Source organism: Petaurus breviceps, unplaced genomic scaffold, assembly GCF_028583685.1.
Source record: "Petaurus breviceps papuanus isolate PSGF00001 unplaced genomic scaffold, PetGlider_PUasm1.0 79, whole genome shotgun sequence".
Classification (NCBI taxonomy): Eukaryota; Metazoa; Chordata; class Mammalia; order Diprotodontia; family Petauridae; genus Petaurus; species Petaurus breviceps.
This window is the reverse complement of record NW_027186523.1, coordinates 1,085,221-1,106,248: the sequence shown is the minus strand read 5'-3', so window position 1 is coordinate 1,106,248 and position 21,028 is coordinate 1,085,221. Positions and strand designations below refer to the sequence as shown.

The 21,028-nt window shown below is 34.2% G+C and overlaps 1 protein-coding gene across 1 annotated transcript in view; it reads right to left on the bottom strand.

Moving 5' to 3' along the window:
- Positions 1–1,425: 1,425 nt before the first annotated feature.
- The window catches only part of LOC138175781 (ethanolamine kinase 1), a 76,869-nt gene continuing 57,266 nt past the window's right edge, over positions 1,426–21,028 (bottom strand). The window contains exons 5-8 of the mRNA XM_069106263.1: positions 19,288–19,371; positions 17,208–17,368; positions 7,824–7,897; positions 1,426–7,480 (exon numbers count right to left, since the gene is read on the bottom strand). Of these exons, the coding sequence (XP_068962364.1) occupies positions 7,408–7,480; positions 7,824–7,897; positions 17,208–17,368; positions 19,288–19,371 (392 nt within the window). The 3' untranslated portion in view covers positions 1,426–7,407. The remainder of the gene's footprint in view (positions 7,481–7,823; positions 7,898–17,207; positions 17,369–19,287; positions 19,372–21,028) is intronic.

The window sequence follows — 21,028 nt, the reverse complement described above, 5'->3', positions numbered from 1 at the left end:
TCTAGACAAAACAACAAAAACCAAAACCATGGAGGGTGGGTACTAAAATCTTCTGAGTAATTGTAACATTCAAAATGTCTCAATTTACAAACCTTTACTGAACTATTTAATGAAGATTAGAAATGTCAGTTTTCTTATACATTATTTCCAAATAATCATTTTGTTTTATATAAGACAAATATTGAAGTACTTTACTAGGTGCTGGGGAATTAAAGGATTAAGGTAATTAGACCTGAAAGGGCCTTAGAAGTCATGTTGTCCAACCCCTTCACTAGACAGAGGAGAAAACTAAGGTTCAGAGTTTTAAGAACTTGCCCAAAGTTACACAAGTATAAATAGAATGCAAAGAAAAAGAAAATCATCATACTTAGTGGTGAAAGTGGGAGGAGGGGAAGGACAGGGGCAGACTACCACATACAATATGCATGTACATGTATGTATATATGTACATACATGTACACACATGCATATATGTATATGCACACATTTAAGATACAAAATTAAATATACAAAATATATTTTCAAGAGAGAGAAAGTTAACAAGAGAATTAGAAAAAGACGTGTGGCACCCAAGCTACTTTGAATAAAGGCAGAAATTCCAAGCTATGAGAGGAAGGTGTATCAGACATGAAGAACCAAAAAAGGCATAAAAGTAAAAATGAAAAGTTATGTACAGGAGACAGTATGCCAGTTTGACTGGATTGGCAAGTATGTGAACAGGAGAAATGTTTAATAAAGAGGTCAGAGGCAGATTCTGTAAGTGTGTAGGATGTGACTGAAGATTTTGTAGGGAGAGTCACTAAAGATATATTCATTTGGGGTATGTGGTCAGGATTATCAATGACATTGTAAATTCTGTAGAAATGCAATTTTCAAGACTCTTACAATTACCAAATAAAAGATTTACAAATTAAGGAAAAATAGACTATCTTTTTTGTGCTAAAAGCTTTTAGCTTCAGGGCAAATTTTGATTCCCATTCATTAAACCATTTCTTTCTTCCCACTTCTTATTAACCTCCCTTATAGAAGCACTTGTCATACTCTCTACCCTGGGTATTATATATGCACTCATTTTATCCCATCCATTAGATTATAATAAGCCCCTTACAGGCATGGAATACATCTCACTCAGTTTTCTATCCCCCTCATAGTTCCTATCTGCCATAACACAATTTTAAACTATGGCAACAAGATTTGAGATCTATCAAAATGAACATTTATTTATGGTGTCTATTTCATTTCAACATTGCTTTCTCCATATTTTTTAAAGGAGATTTCCTTTATTCTATTATCTGCTAAGCAGGGAATTACAATGAGAATGATTAGTTCAAAAGACTTTCCAAAAATATATTTGAATATGTACACTTACTAACTCAGTAATTTTAAGTGATCTAGAATAAAAAAGTTTAAAGTATCAACAAAATCTTTGAATACATGGAAGTTAGAACCTAGTTTTATTGTTACAACCAGTTTTTATTTACAGAATATAAATCTCTTCAAAAAGATACATTCCTTCATTTAATCAATGGTAAAAGGATTTATACACAAAAACAAAGCTTAAACATCACTTACTTTTTAAAAATACAATCAACTCCAATAATAGCTTATGAACACATAGCCAAAACATATAAATGAGGTTAACATCTTAGTTGTCTTTACCAGCGACCTCAATGTATCCACAGAACACACTGACAAATTAACAGCAGTAAAAGGATAAAAATTAAATTTTAAATTAAATGAGACAAAACAGGAAGTATCTTCAATTCCAAACAGATTAACAGATTCTCAGACACACACATTTCTGAAGCATATCAAAACACCTACACTTCAAGTTGAACTCATTTGAGAGGTATCAATACATTTTCAGTGCTGAGACTATGTGTAGCACTTACATTATATATACAAAGCAGCATCACACTACTACAGTTCACATTTGATAAATACAAATTTAAGCCTTATGCCACAATTTCCAAATCTAACTAACACAACTAATACAATGACTTTGAATCACTCAAATTTTGTTTTTTCCATCTGATTCTAATGAAGTTGTCATTTAACATCTTGAAAGCAGTAACTTATCTTCTTCCAAAAATGTGCATTTTAAATTTAAAAATTACTTAAGATGTTATGGAAAGTGACTTTGATGTACAAAGGCTTCTGAAATTCAGTACAGTAAAAAAAAAAGTTTTTACTTAGGCTTTGTTGATTTAGTTTTGCTAGAGTTGCAAAACTCTAGGAAACAACTCATTTAGAAAACCTACTTCAGATGATCAGAGAATTACAATTTCCTGTGTAGTACCACATTAACTACATATGGCAGCATACAACAGGTAGGTGCAAAGTGATTTTAAGCATCTTGTTTTTCCATTCCAAGGTCTTTTCCAGGCCACAGAGGTGAGTTCATGACATATACAAGTGAGGTTCACTATCATGGAAAATCTCCTCTCCTAATCCCCTCTAACTTCCCAATCCTTTAAGATAGTTTTTGCCTTATATTTCACAACCAATGGCCAGTAAAGAGTTCAATGTTAAATAAGGACAGTAAATACAACATGGGATATCTGCTATTTCCTACTGTTGGAACTATTCAATATAGTAAAATAGAACCTATAACCACCACAAATTGTTACATTTTGAACAAAGACAGTGCAAGTTCCTGGATAATTGGGGAAAAAAAAAGGTTTTGTCTAAACAAAATTTTCAGAATCAGAATTAAAAGGTTAATGAGAGAATAAATGTTGTTTCATAATCTAATCCACGGTCTATCACATATTTTTAATATGAGGAAAAGACAAAGGTAGATCAGGGCAGAAAAACTAACAAACATGTTAAGTTTATATAAGATCATTTTCTACCTGTAATTTCATCATTTTTCTTTCAGAAAATTCTAAGACTCAAGTAATATTTAGTTACTTTTAAAAAGATCAATGAAAATAAAATAAGTAGTAGAAACATCAGGGTTGTTTTGCCCTCTATCTGCTTAATACATGTTAGTGATTTCATTTTCAAGTATTTGGTAGAAAAAATATTTTTAAAAAATGTCACCGGATTATGTGTTAATTAAGCATGATGGAATAAAATACTTTCATAACAACTCTGCCACCCTAACTCTATTCACAAGCCAATAGGTGATATAAATCAAAGTATTTTCTTTGACAGCAACAAATTGAGTTTTGGGGCTTAAAACATTGGAAAAATCTCACGTGTTTTCAAAGTAAATATTGTAGTTGTCTCCACACATAAGTTTACATGATATATGCAAAACACATATATACACAGTTATACATATTCCAATCTTGTGAGAAGTGATTTTTTTTAAATGACTAATCACATATACTATGAAATGGTTGGCCAAACACCGATTCTAATTTCTTAATAACATGCCAATTGTTTTAAAATGTGGCATAGGCTTCCACATAGTCAAATGACATTACAATAGCTTGTAATCATAAGAGAAAATAGAAATCAAATAAGAAATACAGTACATAATTCCCACAAAGCAACTTTCAAAAAAGATGTGGCTACTTTAATGACTGTTTGCTTATAACTCTTGGTTCCTCGAGGAAAAATCATTAGGATTTCCTTTTAGTTTAAAGCAATCACAGTTAATGCCACCATCACCCTTCCTTGGACAATTTCAAAAAACTTGAATCAATCAGTTTTTCCACCAAATGAAAGCTCAGGAAATATTTAATAGTTTAAAACTTTGTGTCCTAAAGCCATACAGATTTAAAACACTATCAAAGGCAGTGTGTAAATAAGAAATTAAGACAACCAAACTATATTTTGTGCAAGTCAGGATCTACAAGAAGTCACAGAAAGGCTGAGAATAAACCAAAGGGATCAAACCACGTAAAAATTTAAATGGAATGGTCTGTTTATCTGACACTCTAGAAGGAGTAATTTGTCTTTAAATCAGGTAATACTTTAAATGATTTATTTAGCTGGACTAACATCTTATTCTCTTCTACCATCTTAGAACAAATAAATGTACTTATGAAGTTAAGATAGATGGCCGATATTTGTAGGAACTTAAATTTTCTTTTAAGAAATAGGAATATCAAACTTAGATTCCTTTTGATGTAAAAGAGTTCAATTCCTCTAAAATAGAGAAGGGTAATAATATCTTAGCTTTCAATCATTTGTTTAGTATTTTAAACTCAAAATACTGTATAATTACAAATAAAAAATTCATTTCTATCTGCTATTCTGAATTAAATAACTGTCTCCAAGAATCTTTACTTCACAAAAGCTAAGTGCTAACTCATAAAATTAATAAAAGTTACAAATTAGGTACTGAGGAGTTAAATAAGTACTGCCCTTAATGTAACAGTATATTATAATTTTTCATAAGTTCCCTATCTCTTATCTTCCCACTGTATAGACATGAGCATTAGATATGCCAGATTAACAAACAACAGCAGCAAAAAGGAGGTGAGGAGATAAGGAGCTTGATTATTTATAGAGATATTTCTACAAAAGCAAAGAATACAAGGCAATGCACAAGCTCATAAGTGTAAGATACAATTCACACTAATTTACACATATTTATTTACATTGCTTTATATACAAAGCCAGACCTGGTTAATTAATTTTATGTTCCAAGTAAACAAATAAGCACACTAAAAGTGTGTGACTTACTGCCACACCTTTTAGGCTTTGAGAGATTAGTGATAAAGGATAGGAAAAAAATTAAACATGATTAACCAGGTCTGATTTTACAAGTGGTGACAGAAAAAAGAAAATAATTTATACTCAATGTTGCTTTTTAAAGCACCCAGGCCACTATGGTCTACTGACTAACATTGTGCATACATGAATGTCACTTATATTACCCTCTCCCTATTTCAATATCAGGTTTACTACAAGTTGAGTTATGTATGACATTCAAGCCCCTTAACTTAGCATAGAAAAAAGGCAACAGAATGGCATCTTAGCAAGTCACAAAGAAAATCTTTTATAAATGTTTCTAGAGCTCTGAGATTTTTCTTTTATGATTCCTTAATTGGTTATTGTGAAGAAAATTTTAATTTTTCTATAAGAGTTTAAGCCCTATCTGCACTATGATCCCATAAACCAGTGGAATAAAACAATCATAATATCACTCCCTCACTCCCAATTCCTCCTTCTCATAGATATAACAAGACTATACATATGCCCACTCTGTGCCCATTATCTACATACACAATGAGGTGTGAGTTAGGCATATCCTTGTTGCAGAAGTGATTTGTGCCCCCAACTCATTATCCCAATATTAATCCTTAAGAAATGAGTAGAACAGAGAAGTAGCTGGCAGCTGACGCTCTACTTGTTTTCCGGCAGTGGCTTGGTGAGAATAGTCAAATCTACAATTACCAGCTAGAGAAGACAACCTCAGAAAAGGAGAAAAGGGTTGTTTTCTCCCATTCTCAAGGAAGTGAAGGATACAAATTGTTATTCCTTACATGGCCAGAAAGTAAAAAATCAAGTGTTTTGTATTTTCTCCATAGTATTTATCAAATATTCCTTATGTAGATGAAAAATCCACCAAAAGAACTTTCATAAATTCAAACATTTCTAATAGTATAGGAAAACTATTTTTTCCATTTTCATAGATACGATTTTCAGTCAAATGAACAGAAACTACTGATTCTATTATTTTGTAGGTTTAAAATAAAACCAAAATGTGACTAATTGTAACAATATTGAAGGGGAGGTAGAAAGGTGAATTGTGGTCTAATACTGCTATGAAAATTCCTTTTATGAAGATATTTATTTAATGAATTTTTCAACTTTAAATGATCTTTAAAGTTTTCTACAAATTGCTTTCAAGAATCTTGAAAAGTGCTTGCCGGAAGGTAAATACTCTGAAAATTAACATTCTTATAAGAGGGGAGTGAGTGAGAGTGTGTGTGTGTGTGTGTGTGTGTGTGTGTGTGTGTGATTCCCTGCAATATTTATTTTTGTTTGTGCTTGCACGTTCTGAATATGCAGGCACATCATGTCAACTTTATATGGGCACTTATGTGACCAAAGTGCAAAGCTTGTCAGGACAATTGTTTACAAAGTTGACTATTAGACTTCACACAGCAATTTCAAAGCTTAAAAACTAACTCCTACTTTACAGAGAAGTCCCTTCTTCCCTTGCCCTGGGTTACCTGTGCCCACCCTCCAATTTTTTTTTAAATAAATGTTCTAAAAAAAACAAATACATCTTCCCTTTAAAGTCCCTAGTTCACATTTTGGATTCACAGATTTCTTGGCATAGCAATTTAAGTGTACAATGATAAAATTCTCAAACTCATCTCTAAAATATTTAATTTTTCACAGCTTCCATATATCACTTTGAACTCTATAGATATTCATCAAGCAACAGCCATTTGTTAAAAGTCTGCATGTTTTCTGATTTTTTGCCTAGTACTACTGAATCTAAGTGCTAAAGACATGAAGCCAAGTTAGGAGCACTGAGGTTGAGTGATTAAATGTTTCCTTTTCTTTTCTTTTCTTCCTTTTTTTGGGGGGAAAGTGGGGAATGAAGGAGGAATTGCTCACTGATTTGCCCTACTTGCAGCAAATGGAAGATGTTTTAAAAAGATCATAATGCTGTTCAATACATAGAATTACATATAATTTAGAAAAAAATTTATGTAGCAGTTTTAAAAAATGGGAATAGTGAAAAATATTCACATTTTAGATAAGAAAGCATCTTCTATCATAAAGATTTTGCTAAGATTCAGTCAGTAAATCTATTCCAAAATTAAAAGGGGAAGTAAAATTTCATTTCCCACACTGAGCAGTCAGTGGAGAATTAAAATAAAAATTCCCAGGAGCAAATTCATTCCAGTATTCAACTCAGAAAATGTACCATGACATGAAAGTTTTTACCTCCTAGCCAAAATTAAAGCAATTGTCTAAATTTATTATACCTGTTCCTGGCATTTCAAGAATAAATGACTCATCTTCACATACAGTACAATAAGATTATTTATAATGAACACCTCCAAAAAACATTTACCTAAATTAATCTAATGTGAAAAATTAAAGTTATAAAAAATGACAAACAATTTCACTGCCTATATTCAATTCTTATACAGAAACTGATGAAAGCAGCAATGGAATCATGTTAAATCTATAATAAATAATTCACATATAACATACATTAAATGATCAAAGAAAGGATTAAATTGCCATCTCTACAGACCTTTATAGATTTAACAAATTACTAATCCGTCTCATACTGACGGTAGGTACATTTCTGAATTAGATTTAATATTTAAAGATAAGTTGGCTGTTTAAAGGCATCATTTATAAAGCAAGATAACCAAATGAAATTATATAATTTTAACAAATATTAGCTGTTCAGTATCTGTTTTCAAAAATGGTTCACAAAGATTGCTTAGCCACTTGAGGTTAACTAAATATTCTCCTTTACTCAGGTAATTTTAATGCAGTGACCTCAGGCTTCATTTTGAAATACTGCTTAAAACGAACAATGGCATACCTAGTGAGAAAAAGAATTATGGCAAAATTAGTAAAGGCTGAAAACATGCAAAATCTTATTTCAAGAATCTGAAACCTAAACAGATTTTACTTTAAAAAAAAGTTTCAGGACTTAATGGCAGATTTTTAAGTTTATTGTGCCATCTACTGGATTGTTTTTAGAACTACCTCTAATGCTTAGGGAGAGAGACACAAAATCTTGTACTATTTCTTTACCATCCAAAAACTATCATCTTTAAATTTCAAGGAATGTAATGCCTACGTTTCACATCAGTTCTAAGCATTAGACCAAGGTAATCCTAAACAAACAAAAAAGAATATGCTTAAAGTAAATCAAAACTTACCCAAGGAAATCAAAATCAATGGTGGAATATTTGGCTTGAATTAAAGCCCACAATCCCCAAAAGAAATGAGAAGCCTAAGGAAAAGAATAACTTCATGAAATTCAACAAAACACTTTTTATCAGACAAGCAACAAAATCTAAACTTAACATTTTTTGCCATGTAGTCCATCTTTAAACAAATTGTTTCTTTGCTTATTTTTAAATGCCTATCCTGTTATCTATATATCAATACCTCATGTTTTTATATCTTAGCTTTGTAAATGGCAAATCATAAGTGCCTAAACATTCTGACTGCTTTTTATTTTTCTTTGTTCAGCACCAATTATAGCTCCCTATTGTGGGGGGGAGGGGGGGTAAGGAGCGGGGAGCAAAACAAGTGACTGGGTTATAACTTGGAAGAACTTTGGACTAGGTTTCAGGAGACCTGAGTTTGAATCCTAGCCCTAACACCTGCTCTCTGTATAGTTACTTCTCTCTGAGCCTGTTTTCTCCTTCTAGAAGATGAGGGAATACTGGGTTAGTTTAAGATTCCAACCAGCCCTAAATCGATGATTCTAAATCTTGCTTGTTCCAGGAAATCTTATCTTTCTTTTTCAAATTGGCCCCAGAAAGCAAAAACCAGGAGCAATGAATGAGTAGAAGCTACACTTAGGGCAAATTCCAGTTCCATGTAAGAAGAAATTCTTAACAGAGTTATTCTAAAATGGAATAGGCTTCCTTGGAAAGTAGTGTAACTGGAAATCATCACTGAAGTCAAGACTACTTGTCTAAGGTGCTGTTGCTGAACTTCAGGGATCTCTCTCTCCTCTTCTTCCTCTGAATTTATAGCCCTGTCTGCATCCCACCCACTTAAGAGAAACAGGAGCTAGATGCAGTCAAAAGGATGCTAGGCATAGTTCTGCTACTAACTTGTGAACCATAGGCAAAGCCATTTCTCCTCATTGGTAGGAAAACTTTTCCTCCCCCCACTGGTGTGAGAAAGGTGTTCTGGAGTAAGTATACATGAACAGGTTTTTTCCCTGACTCTATTATGTTTCCATAAATTTATCTTCCAAAACTCCTTTCCCTCAAGCCATCTGCACCACCCATCTTCCTCCCTTTTCAGTCAAGGACCACAAATCATACTTCACTGTAAAGTGAGGCCTCATGTCTCAAGTTCCCTCTTCCTAACTCTACACATAAAAAATATCTCAGCACCATTCTCTTCTTCTTCTTGCCAATGCCAATTCCTGTTTTTAATTCCATATCCTTATCTCCTCTAGGAGTTTGCCCCTTGACCATCCATTCTAATTTACTGTTTTTTCCTTATCTACTTGTCCCTTCCCTGCTGCCTATAAAGATGTCCAGTTTCCTTCTATCCATTAAAAAAAAACCATTCATTTTGACCTTAATACTTTCTTTAGCTATCATCCAATATCTTTTGTCCCTTTTACAGTCAAACTCCAAGGAAAAATTGTCCTTGTCTCTACTTATACACTTCCTACTCCTCATTCCCTCGAAATCTGACTTCCAACCCTACTTCTTGGACCTACTGCTCTCTCCAAGGTCACCAATATTTTCTTTATTGGTAAATCTAACAATCTTTACTCAGTCCTCATACTTCTTGAACTCTCTTGTACCAGTTGACATGGTGAAGACCTCCTCCTCCTCCTAAGTACTCTCTTCTCCTTGGACTCTAGGGACCCTATTCTGCCATGCTTCCCTCCTCTTTGTATAATCAATCATTAACTTTTCAGTCTTTTTAAAACAGAATCAATACCCCTATGCATAATCACAGGGTTCTAATTTGGACCTCCTCCTCTCTCTCTCCTTCTACACTCTTAGTTACCTCTAACATCATCTACTATGGGTTCAAGTATTATATAGTTCTAGGCAGATGACTCCAAAATACAGCCTTCATCTTTCTCCTGAGTTCCAGTCCCACATCTCCCTCTACCTGTTGGACATTTCAACCTATGTATTTTGTATGCAGCTCCTACTCAGCATATCCAAAATGGAATGCAAAATCTTTTCCTCAAAACTCTCCTCCCATCTTAACTTTCTGATTGGTACTACCACTCTTCCAGTGAACCAGGTCAATCCTTGATTGTCCCTTCTCTCTCTCACCTCTTAGTATTCGATTAGTTGCAAAATCTTATTTATTATGTTTTCACCTCTCTTGCATTTGTTCTCTTCTTTTGCTCATGTCACAACCTCTTTTCCCTTCATTACCTAATTATGCAGACTACTCTAACAGGTTTTTAATTGGTCTTGCTATAACCAGTCTCTCCCTTCTCCAATCTTCTCCACATACATGCTAAAGTGATATTCCCTTAAGCACAGGTCTAATTACATCACTTTCTTCTCAAAAATCTTTGGAGGCTTCCTACTGCTCCTAGAATAAAATGCTAACTCTTAAAATGATTTCATATTATTCTCCTTCATACACAGTACATTCCAATAAAACATCTGGTTCCCTAGATGACATTCTATGCTCTGTCTCTGTGCCTTTGCACAGGCTATCATGTCCATGCCTGGAATGCTTTACCTCTACCACTTGTACATCTGGGAATACCAATCTTGTTTCAAGGCTAAGGTCAAGTGCTTATTTTATGAGCATTTTTCTTATTCTCCTAGTTATTAGTATATCTCTACATCCCAAAATTATCTAGTTACACGTTGTTTGTCCTCACCACAGAATATAAGTTCCATGAGGGCAGGGAATATCTAACTTTGGTATTTGTATGAGAACCTAGTTCAGTACCTGACAATTAGGTATTTAGTAAATGCTTGCTGAATTGCATCAACAAGAAGAATTTGTGCAGCAATGACACTTATGAAGGACTAATACTAAGCTGAATAGATCGAAGGATTTGTGACTCCATTATTATGGAGTCCACATTATCCTTCTACACTTCAGTGGATCATCTTCATGTGTCTCCCAAAATTCATTATCCAGTGGTCCATAACTTTAGAATAGGCTTCTCTACACTTGACTAAGATGGTGTCTGACAACACAAACTCTATCAACAAGCTCCAACTCAAAGCCTTACCAGTTTGTAATTTATTCTACTTTAGCCTAGAACCTTAAAAAATCTAGGATCATTGCCACAATCCAATGAAACATGTTTAATAATTAACTGCTTTTAACAATTATGATAACTGCTAAATGTCTTGCTTCAGATGTTGATTCTTATAATGGAGTACTGTCAAAAATCTTTATTTCTTAGCATAAACTTTATCCAAATGCAAAATGGGATATCAAAATGCCAAAAGCAATGTGAATTTTGGTATAAGTGTAGGTGAGTGAGAGTGTAAGAAAAAGACACGGGAACTTAAATTTCTGTTAATTGGTAAGAGCAAAACAGGGGCAGCTAGGTGGTGTGGTAAGTAAAAGCACCAGCCCTGGAGGACCCGAGTTCGGTTCCAGCCTCCGACACTTAACACCCACACAAAAAAACTAGCCGTGTAACCTTGGGCAAGTTAACCCCAATTGCCCTCCAAAAGGCCCAAAAAAAAAAAAAAGCACAACAATTTGTCTTTTCAGGTCATAAAATGAAGCAATGTAATAACAAGGATGATCAGTTACATAATACTTCATAGCATACAAAATGTTGTGCTTGCAACATTATAAAATAAATTATAAAAACACTATTATGCCCATTTTAGAGATGAGGAAATGAAATTCAAAATCACAAAGCTAGTAATTGAAAATTATGTCAAAAAAAGAATTGTGGGGAACAAATCAAATTAATATAAACAGACTGAAAAGAAAGATTATGCTACAATATAGCTACTCAAGACTGCAGTTTTCTATATACCACGGTCTATTATAAAGTCAACTATGACATCTTAATCATTATAAGATCTAATTGTTTGAGAAACTTAACTATCACCTAATAAGTTTGCTTCTACCTAAAGCATCAACATTCTAATTGAAATTCAGCAAGCACTCCTACCCCAATAGCAATCTCTAACATTTTTCCAGCCTACCTTCTAATTTCCTGTCTCTCTCTAATCCTTATATTTTGCAGCTGCTGAAGAAAATGCCTTCTCCTCTACCTTATGCCTTCCCTGTTACACATCATGATCCATGTACTTACCATCCCGAATACCAAAATACAAAAAACCCAACTCCACTACATCCTTGATCTTTTTCAGAACATTCCTTCCATCCTCAAAATAACTAAAACCTGTTACTTACATCACATCACTTAACCCTTCCCCAATGCCATCTCTTTTTTCCTCTTTCTGCTTTTTCTTAGCACTATCCTTAAAGACTTCAAAAATCTTGTCTGGCTTAATGACCTCACCTTAACAGACCCCGAACACCGCCCTCTCCCTACCGCCCCCAGCTATAATATCTTGTATCTCCACTTCAAGAGTGCACTCCCCCTTCACTTCTACTCTGAGCCTGTTCTTCAACTTCATGTCAATATTAGGTACTCTGTCTTACTGCTTTTTCTCCACCATCATTACCCTAGCTTTACAATGATATATTAACATTCACATAGTTTTACAGCTTTGAACTCTTCCTGTTATCTTAAATCCCCAACCCTCAATAACACTCTACATCACTTTCTCTGTTCCAAGTCCCAGACCACTAAGCATTGCTAAATAAAATTATAAAACTGTACTGCTAATCTGGCTCCCCACAATTTGTACTATCTAACCTCAATGATGCAGGGCAATATTTTTATTTATTTATTTTTTATTCATACCCTACCACATTTCTCACAGAACATATTTAATTCCACCCTGTATTCTCATTCTCTTGCATGTGGCCTCGCCTTCTACTATATTGAGGAGATAATAAAAGTTAAGAGACTGTAACAATGTGCAGGACCTTGTTTAGGGATGATTGGGAGATGCGGGGATCCATATTTATCTACTAATCACAAAATTACAGAATTTCAGAGTTGAGGAGAATCTCAGAAGGTCACATCTAGTCCACATCTGAACAAGTCCATTTTACCAACATATATAACACGCTTTTACTTGACAATCTTCAAGGAACTGGAGAACATACTGAAAAAATTCATTCCACTTTTGAATTATCAGGAAGCTTTTCCTTCCATTGCCTAAATTTGGCCCTTTGCAACTTACACCTACTGCTCGGAAATCTGTCCTCTGAAGCCAAACAAAACAAAATCTTTTGGCATAATAGTCCTTTCAAATACTTGAAGACAATTATGATGCCCCCCCCCAATCAAGTCTTTCTGTCTCCCAAGCTAAACATTTACATTTCCTTTAACTGATATTTATATGGGCAAGTCGCTAAAAGTTTTTCACAATTCTGAAGACCCTCCATTGAATACCCTCCAGCTTATCCTAAAATGTGACAACCAGTTCTGAACTTAACATTTTGTGGTCTGATCAGAGTACAGGGGGATTATCTCTTCCTTAACCTTTACCCTATTCTTCTTAATAGAGCCTTATATCATATGGTTTTTTTTCGGTTACCATATTACATTTCTGATTCATGGTAAGAACGTAGGTCTTAAAAACCCTAGATATTTTTCAGATAAATTCCTATTAAACTACACCTCCCTCCATGTAGTAACATGTAAAATTGATTTTTGGAACCCAAGACTTTACATTTATTCCCATTAAATGTCATTATTATCCAATATCTAGCCTAATATCTCTGGTTAGAGCCTACTTTTGTCACATAACTTATCAGCAATACCTTCTAGCTTTCCATAATTTGCAAATTCAATAAGGACACTATCTTCTTTCAGGCAAATCATGATTAAAAAAATAAAATCTCAACAGCAAAGGGCCAATCACAGATAACTAAGCCATTCCACTGGAGATCCCTTTAAAGCAAACAACAAACTCTCTGGTTAGACATTCAAACAGGTCTAACTTCATCTAATTATTCTATAATCTAGTACAAATCTACCCATCTTTTCTCTACAATAGCATGAAAGTCTTTTGTCAAATGCTTTGCTAAAACCCAGGTAAATTAAATCTACCAATCCACCATACAAATAGCATGGAACTCTTGAGTTTTCCTTTGCATGAGGGATTATTAGCAAGCAAGTTGAAGAAGAGAATAGATCTGGGGACTTCAAAAGTCTGGCCATCAAAACAAGATGGTGGCTCTGGAAAGAACAATTTCAATGACTGACAAGAGGTGAAGTCAGACTTCTTTAGGAAGTTTCTGAAAGGTTCTATCTTTTCTACACTGTCTTCCCCTGTAGCATTTTATGTCATATAATACTGCCTTTAACCTTCCTCTGAACTCTCTGAAATCTCGCATCAAATCTAGAAGATACTTCTGGAATAGCTAGTTAGCTATGTTCAGCTTTCTTAACCTTTTCTGTATCAACACATTTTAAAGGAATTATCACTTTTCCCACAACGTTCCCATCATTTACAAACCCGCAGAGATTTAAAGGTGGAAGATTCCTCAGAGGTTACCTAATCCAACTGCCTCAGATTTGAGATGAAGAAACTGAGGCCAAAAAGTGACCTGCTTAGGATTACACAGATGGCAAAGCCTGGAATTGAACCCAAGTCCTGTGGCTCTAAAAATCCAGTTCTTTTCTACTGTACCATAACAAGTTCTCCCTTGTTAATAAAACTGGATTTATATATTCCCTTGGTTGATTTCTCCACCTTGCGAAAAATAAAATCATTAAGGAATGTCAATAGCTGCTCTGTGTTAGGCAGAGAGAGCTTTTGGGATTGAAATCAAAATCTTTATCACTATTATAATATGCCTCCATGCCAGGAATGTGACCCATTCTACAAACTTATACGGTTTTGCCACTTTCTGTCCAGGATTCCCACAAACATAATCCAATGACAGTATCATTTCTATTTTTGTGTTTTGCTGATCACCCAAATGCTTTCTATGAAGACTGTCCCCTTTAGTTCCTGGATTTCCACACATAAGTATATCTTGTTAATATACTTCATCCCCAATCCCTTCTTTACCTATCCCGTTTCTTCTGAATTAAGTATACTCTCCCTTCCTGAGTCATGTTCCAGTTAATCATGCCAAGTCTTCAATCTCTCCCTCTAGCTTCCTTCTCTACCACCTACAAATAAACTCAGGTCTCCACTGCCCTCAAATACCTTTCCTTCACAGTGCTACCTCTGATAATATACTATTCCTCAGCAGTTATTCACTCAACCCTCTATAAGGGTGGCTTCATCCCAAAGACCTATTTTTCAAATACTATGGGTCTTTTTTTTGCCCTTTTTTCAACATAAAACAGATCTCATTCTCATTTTGTTTTTAAGACACTGCTCTCCAACTTCTACCCCAATGTGACTGACTACTCTTTTGAGTCCTCTCTGCTGATCCATCTTTAACTTTTCACTCCTTAACTGGGGATGAACCACAACTCCTTCTTCTTTCTCTTGCTGTATTCTCCTACTTAGCAATCTCTACAAAGATGTACCACAAGTCTACATAGGTACATACCTTTAGCCTATCCCCAGTTCCAAATCTGAGAATTCACCTAAGTACTCCACCAGCTATCAAACTTCAAAGCTCACAAAGTCTGGAAATGAATATCACTCTCCACCCCGCAACAACTTCCCTATTCTAATGATGGGAACACCATAAACAGATCTAACATATTTATTTTTGACTTTTCATTCTACCACCTCCAACTTTTTTCCTCCCACAAGTTTTGACCAAGTCCTACGGATTCTACTTTGACAGCAGTTCTCATTTGAGAACATCCCTTCATATTTACACTGTTAACAACCTAGTTAAGACATACCATCAACTCTTTCTTAGATAATAGAAAGTCTCTTAATTGGTCTCTCTATTTCTAGTCTCAACCCTCTCTAATCCATCCTTCAGATAACTGTCAAAATAATCTTCCCAAAGCACAAGTATGACTATATAACTCCTTTTCTCAAAAGCCTTCAGTGACTACCTTTAGGCCAAAATACCAACTCCCTAGTTGAGCATTATAGGCTCTCCATAATCTGGCTACAATCTACTCTTGTACCTATATTTCATACTACTTCCTCTTCATACAATCTTATGTTCCCATGGAAATGTACTTAAATGTTTCCCAATCTCACCCTATCCTCATCTACTCTCAATTTATGCTAAGAAGTGGAAGAAATCAGGAAAAGCTATACTTCCAATCTCTAAAAGCAAGAACTAAAGCTGGGGAATCAACAAGTCTCCTTAGTCACCAGTCAACCACTCAGCTCAAAAATAAATGGAGATTTCCACATGTCCTTTGTTTCTATTCTCATCATTAATCTTCTATCACACCAGATCTAAGGAAAGAGGTTATTAAAATATGAATCTTTTAAGAATCAATGGACAGATGCTTCCCAAGGTAATTTCCTGACACCTTGGGTGTGTCAAATTAGTTAGTGGGTGCTGTATCAACTTTGTCGTATCCTCAAGAAAACTGATTTCAAATTATTTAGATGTATAAAATATAAAATAAAGGCAGAACTATTATATAAGTAAGAAAGGGCTATCTTGGAATCAAGTAAACACTGATTATTATAACTCCAAAGAGGATTGTAATCAGGAGAGGGAAAGTAAGAGAGAAAAGAATCAGGTCTATATCAAGCAGAAATACTTTGGATTTATAAATCATGAAATCATATTTCTTTTTCCTACCTAGATGAGTCAACTCAATTATAAACACCAAGTACCTTAATATTTCATTCTACAAAATGAAGATATTAAATCTATCCTGTGATGATTTAAGTTACATTGTGATATATTAAAGTGTTACAGGACAAATATAGCTGAAATGTTATGAACTATAAATAAAAGGGAGGCAGTGAGCTATGGTACAAAAAGCACTGGACTTGGAATCAAGTGGTCTGGGTTCTTGTTTTCTCTTTGCTACTAATTACCTCTCTGAACCTACTTCTCAGGATTTAAATTTCCCTATGTGTTTAAAAAAAGGGGGGGAGCTTGGACTAGATGATCTCTAAAGTTTCTTCTATCTCTAACATTCTAGAGATTCTATAGGGCAAAATCATTACAACCAGTTCCTCATTTGTAAAATGAGACAGGATGGCCTTTAAGGTCTCTTTCAATTCTAAATCTATGAACATATATATGACCCAAGGGATAGATCAAATGTAATGTAATGATTACTGTGGAAATGAACTATAAACTTAATTCTAAGTATTCTTCAGGTATATTAAAATTTTTGCTACAAAAAGATTAGTACTGAGATTTAATCCATATAAGATTCCTTTGCAGAAAAAGGGGGAAATCATGAAATGGTTGATCCCTTCAATTACTTCAGCTTGTACACTGAATCAGTTCCTTATTTACAAAATGCATATCAACTCAAAATGACTTAACTGTATTATTTACTGGAAAGATTAAAACATTTACAAATTCCATTAATTATATTGTGAGAAGAATTTTTAGCAACCATTTATATTTGAACTTACCAATGCAAACTGATTGACTTGAATAAATAGTACTTCTACTTCCTTTTCTGTAACATCTGTCCCAAATCCTTTATATTCCTTATAGGCTTCAAGGTAAGATCTCAGCCACTGACCTTGTAGTTTTCTATCTGGATAGAGATTATAGTCTACATCACTTACACCTAAAATGGGGAGGGAAAAATAATGTAAGATAAAAGAAAATTTTATTCTGCCCACCCTAACAGTTTGTTCCCGTCTTTTTCCTCAGAAAAATAAAAAAAAAAAAATACCAGATCTTGATCAGGATACCAAATATCAAGTTGCATTTAGTGACTAGTAAAACGCTAGAAAATTTATTCAAATATCTCATTTAAATTGTAGTAATTTGGGGCAGCGAGGTGGTGCAGTGAGTAAAGCGCCGGACCTGAAGTCAGGAGGACCTGAGTTCGGATGCGACCTCAGACACTTAACACAAAAAAACTAGCCATGTAACCTTGGGCAAGTTACTTAACCCCAACTGCCCTCCAAAAGGCAAAAAACAAAACAAAACAAAACAAAACAAAATAAAATAAATTGTAATAATTTATACTGTGCCTGAATTGCCTTCTTACAAATTCTCTTTTGTTGAAATCCTTCATATTCTTCAAAGGCATCTATTCCACCAGTCAAGTCTACAGTGATCTCTACCCTTTTTTGAATTTATGGTACTGCTAACCATCTATGTATGTCATTTATTTAGACATCAGTGAGGTGAATTCATTTGTGAATGACCTCTCTCTTACTCCAGACTCCAATACTATTTGTAAAAGGCATGTAATGGGTTATGCCTCTAACTATTTATTAAGTATATTAGAAAATGGAGAAGGTAAATAAATGTGGTGGTAGGAATTCGAGTGAAAGTTGAAAGCCACCAATAAATTTTTCAGGGGATTATATTTCTCCCTAGATGATTTCCAAACTGTTAACAGGCTAACAAAAATCAACACATCTGGCGCACATCATGAGTTAAAAGTTTGATGCTGACAGAGGGTAGTTAGGTAGTGCAGTAGGGCATTGGCTTTGGAGTCAGGAGAATGTGAGTTCAAATATAGCCTCAGACACTTGACAGGGCTTAGCTGTGTGGCCCTGGGTAAGTCACTTAGCCCCAAATGCCTTGCCAAAAAATAGAAAGAAAAAAATTAATGCTGATAAACACACTGGTAGTGTCAATTATTTTCAAAGAAATGACTCATTTGGGAGAAACTGTTGGCAGAACATTTGAATCTTTTAAACTTTTAATAGAATAAAACAATACTTGTTTCAAAATGCTTTAAGTCTTAAAATAAGTATTTTTATTTGAGGAAATAGGGGCAATTTTTCCTCTTGTACACAAACCTGAGACCACTAAAACTGTTTTTTGCATACTTGAAGAGATGCTTCAACATTTGTCCCTTTAGAGATAGGGTTTTCTAATATAAAAGTCATGCCTGTCAGTTTTTAAAATTTTACTCAATTCCTAAACTTAGCTTCATAGTGGAAATAAGCTATATTTATAATATTTTCCCACAATAGGTATAAGAAATAAATGTGAAATTCTAGTATTTTCTTCAGGTGCTTTACAGTAATAGGTTGTATTCCTTTCTTTTTTTTTTTGGAGGGGGGAGGATAGGGCAATTGGGGTTAAGTGACTTGCCCAAGGTCACATGGCTAGTTTTTGTGTATATGTGTCAAGTGTCTGAGGCCGGATCCGAACCCAGGTCCTCCTGACTCCAGAGCCGGCATTCTACTCACTGCACCACCTAGCCACCCCAAGTTGTAATCCTTTATAATTGTAAATTTACTAAGTCCTTTAAAAAAGGAGGCTGCTGTATTTTCAACCATTATTATTACAATTACCCCAAAACAAAAGCAAACACATACAAACAGATGGTTAAAGGAAATACAGGGAAAAAAAATTGTTACTCTCTTCAAGTGTAACCTTTGGTTTTATGTTTTACTTTTAATCAAATGCTAAATGTCTTATTTTCTGAGGTCAGTAAACTATTTCATCAGTCTATTAGACACTGGTTTTATTCCAGAAGAATCTGACTCCATAGATTTGGAAGTTAAATTCAGATCTTACCTGCAAATTCATTGAAATGGTTTCCAATATCGTATGCCAGGTAGTTGTAGCCAGAGTATTCATAATCTATGAATTGCACATCACCTATGTGAGACACAAAAAAAGACATAAGAAGTCACATATAAGAGGTACAAACCCCTATACTACTTGTGCCTAAGTATTCTCCAATCTTTCTGTCTCATTGTTTGTGCTCAGTTACATGCAGCTCTGAGACAATACCAGGGTAAGGCTGTGAATTTTATGGCACTGAGCTTTAAAATTTTTTTAAATTATCTTTTCTAGTCAACAGCGTATTTGTTAATAATATCAGCATTCAATTATGTCAGAAGAAATTCAACTATAAACAGAATGAAATGATTCTCTAGGTTTAAACAAAAATAGGAATTATTTTTCACCACATGAGGGCATCAGATATTTCAAAGAGCAGTTCTAGACAGAATGTTTAATTCCATGGATATCGTTATTAGGAATGATATCCTTTAAAGCTATCAATGACTTTATAATTTTTTAATGTAACTTAATCCAATAACTAAAAAATGAATTTAGTGAACAAATTTAATACTAAAAAGTTCAAGAGTCATTTCTGAAGGAAAATATTTTTCAAATTATTCTAAAACTCTTCTGGCTCTGATTACATCCATACCTCAAGGACTTGTGATTTTAATGGTGTAGGAATTTCTATTATGTAAATCTTGCTGACCATCACAGCAAATACCTTACTTATGGACATAGACATTCTTCTGGGGCTCAAAGGTTATATGGGCTTTCCATGGGTAACACACAGCTTCTAAAGATAAGAGGTGGGATTTGATTCCCTTATCTTCTTGTCCTCAACTTCAGTATTTTATGTACCATGCCACACTACCTCTTTACTGGCTTCAATTATAGATTTGTATGTAACAATTTTTAAACTATGTCCTCCCTACAACAGATCTAACCAGTAGCTCTAAGGGATTAAAGCATCATTGATTTAGATCTATAGGACCTTAAAGATCAGATAGTCCAACTCCTTCATTCATTTTACATATAAGGAAAATGAGGGCCAAAGAGGTCAAGTGACTTGTCCAAAGTCACAGAGGTGGTACAAAACAGAACTATGGTTGGAACTCAGTTACTATGACTCCAAATTCAGTGTTCTTTTCACTGTACCACAATAACTTCCTAAGTCACAAAGCTTTATGATAGTTAAAACAGGGTGATATGTTAAAAGATATGTATTTTATTTCTATTAAGATTTTGATCTAGAGGTAGCTAAGAATCCCTTAGTAATTTCCTACTTGAACATGAATGACTTGGGTATCATTCATTTCTAATAAATCTACGTTATATTTATTGAAGTGATCTTACAGTTATGCAGTTTTAAGAATCTATATGTAGGTGTGTTAACCAGTGCAGTATTCCCCAATATTTAAACTTGTGGCACAAGATCTTTACAAAAGTTAGCTATTAATGTACAAAATAATATTTAGTCCTACATATTTCATTATGGTCTCCATATAGAACTCAAAAAGATACTAAGCTCCTAATTAGAAATTTTATTTTTCAATACTGAAAGATACAGGGAGCCCACAAAAGGCTACTTAAGGCCAGATCAAAAAAAAAAATCAGCCAACAGTTTGACAATTTAATCAAAACAGTCAAGCTACACTGACACAAACCATTCACTGGCATTTTCCAAATAGCAATAGATTTAGCAAATCTTGAACTGTATTGTCTTGTTAGAGATTTGTGTTTAATGCTG